At 42.3% G+C, this 13,101-nt stretch overlaps 1 protein-coding gene across 1 annotated transcript in view; it reads left to right on the top strand.

The window, feature by feature from the left end:
• Positions 1-4,596: 4,596 nt before the first annotated feature.
• The window catches only part of LOC145410161 (uncharacterized), a 182,149-nt gene continuing 173,644 nt past the window's right edge, over positions 4,597-13,101 (top strand). Inside the window, exon 1 of the mRNA XM_080280359.1 lies at positions 4,597-4,711. Coding sequence (XP_080136485.1) covers positions 4,597-4,711 — 115 coding nt within the window. The remainder of the gene's footprint in view (positions 4,712-13,101) is intronic.

The following is a 13,101-nucleotide window of genomic DNA, read 5'->3' as shown; positions in this document are numbered from 1 at the left end:
GATAATTCTCCTTGATATGATGCAGTAGGGAGGAAAGGGACGGACATGCATTGGAAACGTACTCTGACTTTTGACCCATACTATATATTTTTCTGCAGGATGGTCGTACATAGTGGCATAAATGTACTCGCGGTTACAAAACTGACACAGATGGAGTGCATTGTATTTTAGTACAGGGATTTGTTCTTTCATATATTTGCGGTTACTGAGGAAACTTTTGCATTTGCCAATCATATTTCTTCACAGTGTATGGTAGTGGCGGTATTGTGGGTTTGTGAGGGAAGGTTATGGACTGGTATGTATCTGTGTAGTTTATTGTAATCACTTGAGAGAGAGAGAGAGAGAGAGAGAGAGAGGACAAAACAAAGGAGGGAACGGCAGCGAAAGCGTAGAGAGAGAGAGAGAGAGAGAGAGAGAGAGAGAGAGAGAGAGCTTTGTGTGGACAGAGAGGGGAAAGAGGGGAGGGAGGAGTGAGTGGGTTGGGTACCAGCGCGCGCCTCTCTCTCTCACTCCCTCTCTCTCACTCTCTCACACAAACACACACATACACACACCCTTCCTCACCCTCCCTCACTCCCTTCTCTGTTGCCCGTCTCTCAGTGTGCTGGCGACCGCGCTGGCAGTAGGGCATGTGGAATGTACGTTTTCTTGCAATCCACCCAAAAGACCCCATGAATCCACATTATAACATTCCCTCGCTGTGTTTCGTGGCCCATCCTCACTCTCCTTTGACTAGTGCATCGGGATGTAACCACGACCGGAGCTGTCATTGAGGATTTGGCCCGATATTCCATTGTTTCCCCATCGAGCGATTTTGCTTGCGAATCTTAGAAACGGCCTCGTACGTGGGTGTTTGTATGTCCCCGTCACACCCACCTGCAAGCAAGCACCGGAATCTAAAAAGCAAGCACAAACACCTCCCAAACACCCCGTCCTGAATCACCAAACAGAAACCGATGTTGGTGTTCCGTGCAATCGCCAAGTGTGCATAATCGACCCCCTGGTGAACAGGTGTCAGGTGAACTACGCTGAGTTACATGATGAGCAGGTGTAGCCTTGATCCGCAGCTGCCCAAACAAGTGTGCATCCTGGAAGTGAATATTTATGTGTGTGTATGTGCGTGTGTATGTGTGTTTGCAGCTGATGTATTTACAACGAGGTATTTCTACATGTGAGTTAACTTTGTGTGTAAATATGTATGTGCTTTTGTATGGACATAAAATTACTTATGCTGTGTCGTGTAATTGTGTGTGTGTGTGTGTTCAGGAATGTATATACACCAAATTACCTGTCCCCCTAGCTGTGTCGGTTGAGATGTAGAGAGAAGTGGAGAGATACGCAGTGCCTGAGAAAACCATTGCGTAGTTGCGCTGATACTTAATGGGGAAATCATTACAGGTGTCAAATATGGAGTGCAAAGGAAGAAAAAACATTAAGAGTGTCGAATTCTAAATGAAGAGGAAGATGGTAATGATGTCGAGTACTGGGAAAGTGTTAGTGGTGTCGAGTACAGAGGAAAACTTATTAGTGGTGTCAAGTACAAAGGAAAACATTAGCAGTCGAGTCCAGAGGAAAACATAGGTATCGAATACAGAGGAAAACATTAATGGTGTCGAGTACAGAGGAAAACATTTGTGGTGTCGAATACAGAGGAAAACATTAGTGGTGTCGAGTGCAGAGGAAAACATTAGTGGTGTCGAGTACAGAGGAAAACATTTGTGGTGTCGAGTACAGAGGAAAACATCTGTTGTGTCGAGTACAGAAGAAAACATTATTGTTGTCAGATACAGGAGAAAACATTGTGTCAAATACAGGGGAAATAAATACTAGTGTCGAGTACAGAGGAGAACATTAGTGGTGTCGAACTGAGATGAAAAATTATTGGTGCTGAAGTACGAAAAAATATATATCGACTTGAGAGTGTAGAAAAAATGCACTAATTCTGAGGAAGACTGACTGATGTCGCATTTTAAAACACAGGAAAAATACAGGCATCGATTGGAAGTTCAGAGGAAAACATTGGTGTCGAGGTTTGTTGTGTTTAATGAGAAATTCATGTTAGCGACAGTATTAAGAAGAATGTGCCTCTTTCCTGGAAACCAATACACTTTATTTCGGCACATTTGGAAGAGAGTTTGAGTATTTGGTAACGTACTTCTCGTGAGCAGACAAAGGAATATTACCTTTAGCTGTACTAGAAATTAAAGTACATGGATTTTGATACAGAGTGGGCTGATCCCAATGTAATATACTTACTAACATTATGTGATAAGAGCTGTCGGTGAAAAAACAAGAAACTGAATATTTTTTTTAAACGAAAAGTGGTGGAATTCCCTTTTGATAATGTATAGCGGCTATACGAAAATTCATCTCTGCAAAAATACATAGTTAATGCTGTTGGATTTCGCTACTAAATGTGCAGATTTTTTTTCTTCACATCAGTTAAATCGCCATTTGCAAAGGAGGTATTTTATATATATCGGTAAAACTTGAGGATAATTATTGTTGTGGTTTGTATTCTCGAGAAAACTTACGGCAGCTGAAATTAACTGTCTGTCTTCATGATCCTCGTGCAGTTAGTAAGCGTAAATCTAAACTCTTATTACCAACGTCGATTTTAACTCCAAGGACATAATTCGTAACAGTTAATTGATGTATTTTGTTGAGACGAATTACCAAAGTGGATATAAGAGCAAGGACGCAGCAGGTAATGTATAAACATTTTTGAAACCTGAATTATTACCGTAGTTTCAGCAGTGAGTACGAAGGAAGTAGTGTTTATATTTGGTGCCACAAGTTACAACTTAATTCAGGATTTATCTCAGTACCCCTTAACTTGTAAATAAACCCCACTTGGAGTCGTTCCGTGCCACTGGGGTCACCATTACCCCCCTTACTGAACGACCCCCTTGCTTAACGACCCACGACCTCTCCCTCAGCCACCATTTATTTTACACGAGTAAGGAGGAGTTATTCATTACATCTACACCAAGAAGGAAGAAGGGTTATACGGTTGTACACGTGGAAGAAAGGGGTTATTCATCACAGTTATACACTAGAAAGGAAGGAGTTATCACAATTTTCACGAGGAGGGAAGGCAGCGGTAGTTATTAATACGCGAGGAAGAAAAGAAGGACGTAGTCATTCGTCAAGTTATACACGAACAGGGAAGGGGAATTGCTGATCATTTATACACGAGGAACAAAGGAAACTAATTCATTTCTTCACGAGGCAGGAAGAAGTCTAATTCATCGTGTAATTACGAGGAAGGAAGAAGCCTGATTCGTCATTCACTCACGAGGAAGGAAGGAGAGCCATTTATCAGTTATGCATGAGAAGGGAAGAAGAGTCATTCATCATTCATAATCCTTCCATCACATGCATTATTCACCGCCTCAGCAGGCTTGTCAGGGAGTTAATGAAGAGGAAATTTTGCTAAGCTTTTCCTGATGACAGTGGAATCTCTCACTTGCTCTGATTGGAATAGAGAATGAAAGAGAAGGAGATAATTGAAAGAAAAAGGAAGGGAATAAAGAAACAGATAGAGATAGAGATAACTGAATGATAAAGGAGGAAATAAAGAGACTAAGAAAGAGTGGAGATATAATTGAAAGGTAAAAGAAGAGAATAAAGTGACTGAGAAAGAGGTCGAGATAATTAAAAAATAAAGGAAGGAAATAGACACTGAGATAGAAAGAGGTGAAGAGATAAAGATAAAGTGAGGAAAGAAAGAAACTGAGATGACTGATTAAAAACTGCAGGAAAGACAAAGGTAAAGAGTGACTGGAGATAAGGGAATTGCCAAAATAGACTTCAGGATAATGTGAATAGACAAAGAGAGAGAATGGAAAGATAAGGAGGGAGATGAAGAGATTGAAACAGCTGAACAAGAGGAAAGATAGAAGTAAAGGGTGTTAAAAGATAAAGGAATTGCCAAGATATCCTGCCAAGATTAGGAAGGAAAATATAGACGTACTGAAAGATAAGGAAAGGAATAAAAAGATAACACTAAGACCAAATAATATAAAGGTACAAATTATGCAGAGATAAGAGGAATTGCTGAGATAATTCAGGTTACAGGTGAGAAAATAAATTAATAGGGAAGATAGTACACAAGAAAAATGAAGCAAATATAGAGATATGAGTCAAATGGAATGTCGAGATAGAAGTCATAGATAAAGATAGAAAACTGGTAAGACTCATTTCGGCCCTCCTACCCATATCTCGGCTCCGACCTACAAGTTCGTCTTCCCACCCAATCTCGCCACTTCACCCCAAAACATCTCGGCCCACCATTCTCTGTTCCCTATCCACATTTCGGCTCGTAATATTGAAAATCAGTCAAAAAGAGGGATTTGCACCGAATACTTTAATTGCACCGAACTATCCAACTCCTCCACCACCTCACCACACCCCGGTAAACAAGGAGATTTCGGCTTACGGCACCGAACTCTCCAATCCTCACTACCACCCCACCACACCTGAATAACGGGGAGATTTCGGAGTCGGTAACAATAAATAACTACCCAACTCTCCAATCCTCCACCACTCCCCTGTAAAGCTTGGAGACTTCGGCCAAATCTCCGGGTTCGGGCCATGCTGGAGTTCGGTCCGGTGGGTGGCGGTTCGGGCGGCAATGGACTGGACCCGCGTTCGCTTGGGTCCGCTGGGGGAGGCTGGGAGGACTCGCTGGACCTCGATTGGATGACAGGTGAGTGGTCCAGGTTTACTTTTTATTATTTATTTATTTATTTTCGGGGGGTTCATGTTTATTTTTAGGCTTATGTGTTTGCCTTTGTGCTTATGGTGGGGAAGAGTGTGTGTGTGTGTGTGTGTGTGTGTGTGTGTGTGTGTGTGTGTGTGTGTGTTTGTGTGTGTGTGTGTTTATTGGGGTAATGTATTCTTTGTATTTCTTCATTTTTATTTTTTTTGGGGGGAATATATCCATTTTTCCTAATAGATTCTGTGTCATCATTTCTGCCATGTTTATATAGAGACGAGTGAGTGATCGGTGTATGAGTGTTTATATGTTTAGATTAACGATGGGTAGATTAATTTGCCTGTGTGTTTATTTATTTATTTATTTACAGGGAGGGAGCGAGGGGGTAGATGAGCTTATTGGTGCGGTGGAGTATATTAAATTTCGATTTTTTTTTTTTTTTGATGGAGAAGATTTATTTGTACCATTTTGGCTGTGGAGTAGATGTGTTTGTTTATTTTTGCGACGGTGTAATGGCATCGTTTATTGTCTTTTCATTTTCGATGGAGAACATATTTTTGTTCGTCCTTGCTTCGTATATAGAGAAGAGTGAGCACGTACTTATTTTTATTATTATTATTATTATTATTATTATTATTACAATTGTCATACTCGTTATTTCATCATCATCGTTAAGTGGGTTATGAGCAACAAGGATAGAGAGATTAAAATGAAGTATTATCATCACAGTGGGGAATTTTAAGTCGTCATCATCATCATCATCATCATCATCATCATCCTTTTTACACTGTATTCCATGACTCATTAATTGGCTTGTTAAATTGTGTTTCGGTATGTGGTAGTCTAATAATGTCAGATTTTTATGATGGAGGTAGATGGTCTCTCTCTCTCTCTCTCTCTCTCTCTCTCTCTCTCTCTCTCTCTCTCTCTCTCTCTCTCTCTCTCTCTCTCTCCCTCTCTCTCTCTCACACACACACACACACACACACACACACACACACACACACGGAAATTATCGCTCAGACAATAAGACCGCTCGGAGGACGGGAAATGATCGGTAATTTCTGGGAGGAGACGGGAAATAATGATCTCCGGATTGTGTGGGTCTTTGGCGGAGTCTGCAAAATGGACGGGGGATTTTGCGTGTGTGTGTGTGTGTGTGTGTGTGTGTGTGTGAGAGAGAGAGAGAGAGAGAGAGACGGAGGGATGTGTGTGTGTGTGTGTGTGTGTGTGTGTGTGTGTGTCCTTGGTTATTGTTCAGTGACAGTATTGTGTGGTTGTGTGTGTCTGTGTCCTTGGTTATTTTTCAGTGACAGTCGGTGTGTGTGTGTGTGTGTGTGTGTGTGTGTGAGAGAGAGAGAGAGAGAGAGAGAGAGAGAGAGAGAATTGCCTGACGTTTGCCATATAAAAATCCAAGGTACTATGATGAATTCGAGGCCCAGGTGTTTCCGTAGTGGAGATAGTTCACGTGGCGAGATGTGATATTGTGTGGCGTCTCCATGGCAACGTTGTTTATGTGTGTGTGGGAGTGTTTCGCCTTCACAAGCATACGGGCCTCTCTCTCTCTCTCTCTCTCTCTCTCTCTCTCTCTCTCTCTCTCTCTCTCTCATACACTCACATATCTTCTGCAAACTCTGTTATTGAATTATTAGGATCAACAGTAAGAATCCATACGTTCCTACGCTGGCCTATCTAGCACTAAGAATCCTGGTGCTAATCTTTTACGTAATATAAAGTTCTGATGATCGATGGCGTAGAATAAAGTCGTCTGACCCATAGTAGGGTTAATGGCGAAGTACGAACACACCCAGCCTCCTATTATCGCACTCATGTGAATATAATCGTATAGCGGTGATTGAATGAGGTATTTTCCGGCTATGAGAAGGTTAGTGATTTCAGTGTCAATATTCGGACCCTGACTATACTCTGTTCACATGTATCTGGGCTAAAACTGCCATCAATCTATCTTCACTGCTGAGCTATGGATGAGCATTAAATGATGGTGCCAGTCACGAAGAAGTTCCACTGAAAGGATGTAGCGCCATAGTATTCTTTTATTCTGTCAGTAAGTTACGGGAAAAAGCTGCACAAGGATGAAATCTAGGCCAAGTTAAAATGAAGGAACTATAATCACTCAGCTGATAAAAAAAAAAAAAAAAAAAAAAAGATCCTGATGTCTGCATTAAAATACTCGAATTCATCCGACCTTGGGATGTTGATGATGCTATACCCTTTTCACTCTAACTTGGCCTAAAATTGCAGTCTCTCCATCTGAAATGTTGAGTTGGAGCAATAAATGGACGTCCGAATACGGTGCTAGTCACAAAGAAGCGCTGTGGAGAGAATGTAGAGCCATATCACTTTTTCTGCCACTGAGCTCCGTGAAATAAGCTGCAAAAAGGACGAAAATCTGGGCCATGTTAGAGCAAAATTGGCATGGTGTTACAATTCTCAATCTTCTATTCTCATTCTATTTTCTATTCTCATTCTCAGCAACATAAAATCGTCTGGCGGTAGCTGGAGTAGACTATAGTGGTTTTACTCTAACTTGGCCTAGAATTGCAATCCTCCCATCATGAATACTGAGTCGTAACAATAGATTAAGACAAGAATATGATACTGGTCACGAAGAAGTGTTGTGCAAAGGGTGTAAAGCTATACTGTTGTCTTTTTCCGCCACTGAGCTACGTGAAATAAGCTGCCAAAGGACGAAAATTTAGGCCATGTTAGAGTGAAAGAGGTTTGCTTGAGTTGTCGCGACCATGAGACAGTTATTCCCAAGTCATAATTTTTGCAGGAATATCTTAGACGACTTGAATTATCACAGACGGTCACAGATAATAACATAGACAGCCACAGTTATCATTATTTATCACGGCAATAACTACAGAGGGTCACAGTTATCGCAGAATTATCACAGCGGGTCACATTTATTACATTTATCAAAGGCATAATTACCAGAAAAAATTATTGCTAGTATAATTGACAGTTATTGCAGACAGACACAATTATCACGATTATCACAATTATCATAGACACTTACCACTGAGGGACATAATTATCTAACAGAATAATCACAGACTAACACAATAAATAATCAGATACAATTTTCATATAATTATTAGGCTCCTTTATCATTTACCTTGGCTAGCGCTCCTATTCTTATTACCCTTATTACAAACTCAGTTATCATTATCATATTTATCAGAGTCTTATAATAATCTCCTTTATTACCCCCTACAATTACCTTTTTATCACCATTATTTCAGACACCGTTATCAGTTATCTCCGTTATCAGTCCCGGCATAATTACTGAGGACCCACTTATCCCGGATTCCCAGACGGCGGCTGTTATCAACTTTGAGAGAGAGAGAGAGAGAGAGAGAGAGAGAGAGAGAGAGAGAGAGAGAGAGGGATTGTGGATTATTTATTTGACAGATGAAGGAAGTGGAGAATATGAGAGAGAGAGAGAGAGAGAGAGAGAGAGAGAGAGAGAGAGAGAGAGAGAGAGAGAGAGATTGTGGATTATTTGTTTGACGGGGGAGATAACAGGATGAAGGAAATGGAGAATGACAGGAGATATATTGAGAGAGGGGGGGGATTGTGGATTATTTATTTGACTGGAGATAAAAAGATGAAGGTGATGGAGAATGAGAGGAGATATATTGAGAGAGAGAGAGAGAGATAACGGAGGGAGGGGAGGGAAGGCTGGTCGAGATGGAGGTGGAGAGGGTAGAGAGAGAGAGAGAGAGACTGTTGGAGATGGTGGGGAGGAGGCAGGGGAAAGGTAATGAATGGAGTGAACGAAGTGGAGAAAGTGGAGGGGAAGAATTTTGGGAAAGAAAGGGGAAGAGAAGTGCAAAAGGAAGGGGGAGAGGAGACAGGGGCTGGGGATGGAGGGGAGAAAGGGGATTGGCAGGTTAGAAAAAGGAAAGGGAACAAAGGGAGAGAGAAAAAGAATGATGGAAAGAAAAAAGAGGATTTGGAGGGTACGGGGATAGAGAGGAGGGAAAGACGGAGGAGTGGGATGAGAGAGAGAGGGGGGGGGAGAGGGAGAGAGAAGGGAAGGAGGAGGGGGAATGGATGAGTGGGAGGAGTGAGGGGGAGGGTTAAAAGAGTGGGAAGGGAGGGAGAGGGAAGAGGTGGGGGGGAGGAAGAGAGAAATGGCAGAAAGGGAGGGGAAGGAGAGAGAGGGGGGGATGGAGGAGAGTGGAAAGGGGGAGGGGAGAGGACGAAAGTGGGTGGGAAGGAAGAGAGAGAGGGGAGGGAAGAGAGTGAGTGGGAAGGGAAGGTGGGGGAAGGAAAGAAAGAGGGGGGGAAAGGTTGGGGGGAAGAGAGAGAGGTGGCAGAAAGAGAGAAATGAATGAAGAAAGAGGATGAAAGTGGTAGAGAGAGAGAGAGAGAGAGAGGAAGGGGGAAGGAGTGAAAGGTCGGTGGAGTGCCCCTGTCTGGGAGGTGGTAACACTGTAAATTGAATAGTGGCAGTGGGAGGCAACACTGCAACTCGCTTCTGGTAACACTGCTGTCCTCCTGGCTCCAAGCTGGCTAGACTGTCACTGTCGGTCTGGCTTTTATCGCGGATCTGGGAACACTGAGAGCTAAAATAGTTGAGCTTGGAGTTGGCAATACGGGCTTTATGCCATCCTAGGGGGTTCTGGTAACACTGGCAGATTTAATTATGCTTTTGTTCGGAGCTGGCAATGTTGTTTTTCCGGAGTTATCTTATGTAAAGGATCTGGCACCACTGTCGATGTAACCCTTGGAATCCTCTCTCTCTCTCTCTCTCTCTCTCTCTCTCTCTCTCTCTCTCGACGATTTTATTTGATTTGGGAAAGAGGCTCTAAAGTTCAAGGGTTAGTCATGGCCTTCAGAAACCCTCTCATGGTCGGGACAAATCTAGTGTATTATTCCAGCAAACGCCAAACGATTTTTTGACATATTTCATCCGTGCTACAACCAGACGATTTTATTCAGCATAGGAGGGATTTCTAGTATTGAAGGGAGAATGTGGGCAATATCCAACCCCCCCATTTCGAAGTCTCCATTGAGCTGAAGAAAATCGCCTGGAGATATCAAGAAGTATCGAAAAAAAAGTGCTGTACGTCCAGTTTTCTCTGGCTGAAGAAAATCGTCTTGTAGCAAAATTACGAGAGAAAAATCGTCTGGAGGTAGCATAAATAAGTGGAAAAAATGGTATATGGAGGGCTTTAGGCTTCTCCCTGGACGTGGCAACACTGTGGATTAAATTATGCCCGAGATCGGAGTTGGCAATGCTGTTTCTCCTGGTATAGGGTTTTTTCGCTGATCTGGTAATACTGGTACTTTAGTTGGTGCTTAGGTTGGCTGTACTCTGATTGGTTTGCCTTATTATTATTGTTATGATTATGATTATTATTATTATTATTATTATTAAATATCATCATCATCGTTATTATTATTATTATTATTATTATTATTATTATTATTATTAGCTTTGTGTTTCCTGTACCATTTACGTGAATTTACTACATATTTGCCAGCACTAGCAGACGACAAATTTCAGCCTCTTGATTTACCTATTACGTGACCATTAAACTTTCCCAATATCAGTATCTAAACGTAACAGTGCCCCTCAGGAAGACAAAGATCCCACGCTGATCTGGTAAATTTATATCAGTTCGGTTCAATTGCAGTTCAGGAAGCCGTTTTGTCTTTACATCGACTCGCATCCCCTGTAGCAATGTGAGAGAGAGAGAGAGAGATTCCTCCGCTCTGGTAACACTTCTCTGAGGTCGGGGGGGTCAACTTTAACAGACTCCGCCGCCCATGACCTAGGAGATGTCGTTGTTCTGGCACCACTGCAGGGTTAAATATAACTTCCGATCTGGCAGTAGTGTTTATGAATATTTTAGACGCCTAGCGACGTTGGACTTGGAACAATTTTAGAGCGTGGAATTGGCGATGCTGCTTTTGATAATTGGCTACATTGCTTTTGGGAGTTGGCTGAGTTGGCTATACTGCTTTTTTTTTATCATAGGGACTTTGGCAGAGTTTTTTTTTTGGGGGGAGGGGAGAATTTAACCCCTTCACTACGATGACATGTTTATTTGCAGTATCCAGACGATTTTATTCAGCGTAGGATACAGTTGAGCATTTACTTTTATTTTTTTATATATTTATTGTCGCCTCGATACGATTTTATTTATCTTAAGGTGGATATTTTTAAAGAAGAGGGGTTAGTTTCATCCTTCCTTAACCACTTCAGTAGGAGTTGCCTTTCAGATGAGTAAAATCGTCTGGAAATCACTGAAACAAACTAACAGGAAATAAAAATTGTGATTCGAAGGGTGAAACTCCTGATGTCCGGTAACTGCATTTTGATCTCTATTTATTGCCCCTAGACGATTTTATTCAGCCTTTAGGAGACCTCTTGTAGGGATGTTAATGTAGGTTGTGTCTCCAGTTGGGAGGGGGGAGGATCCTTGTCTGAAGAAAATAGTCTAGGGGTAGCAAGATTGAAATTAAAAAAAAAAGTGGTAAGCTATACGGTATTGAGTAATCAGCAAGATTGAAATGAAAAAAAAAGGTAAGTTGTATTAAGTAATCTGTAAAAAGAATAAAAAAAAGAAAAACTAAAGAAAAATAGGAGATCAGGGAAAAAAAAAAAAAAGTGGTATCAGATTAAAAGGATTAAAAAAATAGGATTAGGTTTGGTAGCACTTTTGCGGGATTAAGCATGCGAACTCGACGCCGACATTGAATTCAACATGAGTCTAGAATTGGCAGTATTGTTTGTTTGGTGTGGGTAAGGTTTCTCGTCGATCTGGCTACACTGAATTGAATTACAGGTGTTAAAGAGTTATTAATTTTATTCTCCAACAACATTTTTCTTTTCATTTTTATTTTTTGTATTTTTTGTCTAATCTCATCTGTTAGAAAAGTCTCCCCAAGAGTTCGATATAAAGTTTCTGGAGGTGAAAAAAAAAAAGGGGAGGGGGGGGGATGGATTCAGGGGGTGGGAAAGAAGAGAGAGAGACCGGGAGTGAGGAAGGAAAGGGAGAGGAGAGGGGAAGGGTGGATGGGTGAGGGGGAAAGAGGGGAGAGGGGAAGCTTGAATGGAGAAGGAGAGGGGAAGGGAGGATGGAGAAAGGGAGAAAGGAAGGGAGGGGAGTGGAAGAAGGGAAAGGGACTGGGGATGAGAAGGAGGAGAGGGGGAAAAGAAGAGGAGGAGTGGAAGGAAATGAAAGGGAAATGGGAGAAGAGTGAGTTTTATCTCTAACCTCTCCTGTTTTAAAAATTCTGAATAAAACCGTCTGGAGATAGCAAGAATAAAACACAATACACGTCGTCGGGGTGAAAGAGGTAAGGTCTCTTATCTCTGGATCTGGTAACACTGGAAGTTGATTATTCTGGGAGGGGCACAGTAAAGTTTCCTCCTGGCCTGGCAACACTGTGAATGGCATATCATGTTGTGGTGTTGGCTATATTGTGAAGGGTAGAGAGCGGGTTTGGTAATACTGTGTGATGTTGTTCCCTTCCCATCCCTTTACGTATGTTTATCTTCCTTCTTATCCTTTCTCATTTCTCTCCTGTTCCCTTCCCTTCCCTTCTCCTCCCTTCACACCTACTTCACCTTTCCATCCTTTTCCTTTCCTTCTTCTTTCTCTTCTTTTCCCTTCACACTAGTTAGCTTCCCTTCCTTTTCCTTCCCTTCTCTTCAATTCACATCACATCTTTCCTTTTCCATTCTCCCCCTCCTCTTCACTTCCCTTACCCATGCCACTCCACCCATCCCTCATTCCCCCCTCATTTTAATTCTCTTCCCATATCATCCGTCTTTTTTCCCCGTTTTCTCTTTCCCTTTCTCTGCTTCCTCTCCCCACCCACCTTCGTTATTTTTCTTCCCTTCCTCATGTTACCCCACACACCCTCTCCCCTGAGCTCTCTTCCCTGCTGTGCCTCTCTTTTTTTCTTTCAATTCCTCTCTTCCCGTCCCTTCTTCCTCCTTCCCATTCCTTTCCCTCCTCCTCTTTCTCTCTTTTCTTCTCTTCCCTTTCCTCCTCCCTCCTTCCCTTTCCTTCTCCCTCCTTCCCTTTCCTTTTCCCTCCTTCCCTTTCCTTTTCCTTCCTTCATTTCCCTTCTTTTTCTTTCCCATTCCTTCTCCCTCCTTCCTTTTCCTTCTCCCTCCTTCATTTCCCTTCTCCCTCCCTCATTTCCCTTCTCTCTCCTTCAGTTCCCTTCTCCCTCCTTCAGTTCCCTTCTCCCTCCTTCACTGCCCTTCTCCCTCCTTCACTTCCCATCGCCCCTCTTCACTTCCCTTCCCCCTCCTTCAGTTCCCTTCTCCCTCCTTCACTTCCCTTCTCCCTCCTTCACTTCCCTTCGCCCTCCTTCACTTCCCTTCG

This window comes from Coenobita brevimanus, chromosome 84 (assembly GCF_032717465.1).
Source record: "Coenobita brevimanus isolate Jiangsu-jjx chromosome 84, ASM3271746v2, whole genome shotgun sequence".
NCBI lineage: Eukaryota > Metazoa > Arthropoda > Malacostraca > Decapoda > Coenobitidae > Coenobita > Coenobita brevimanus.
Note: the sequence above shows the minus strand (reverse complement) of the source record. Positions and strands in the feature narration are given on the sequence as shown.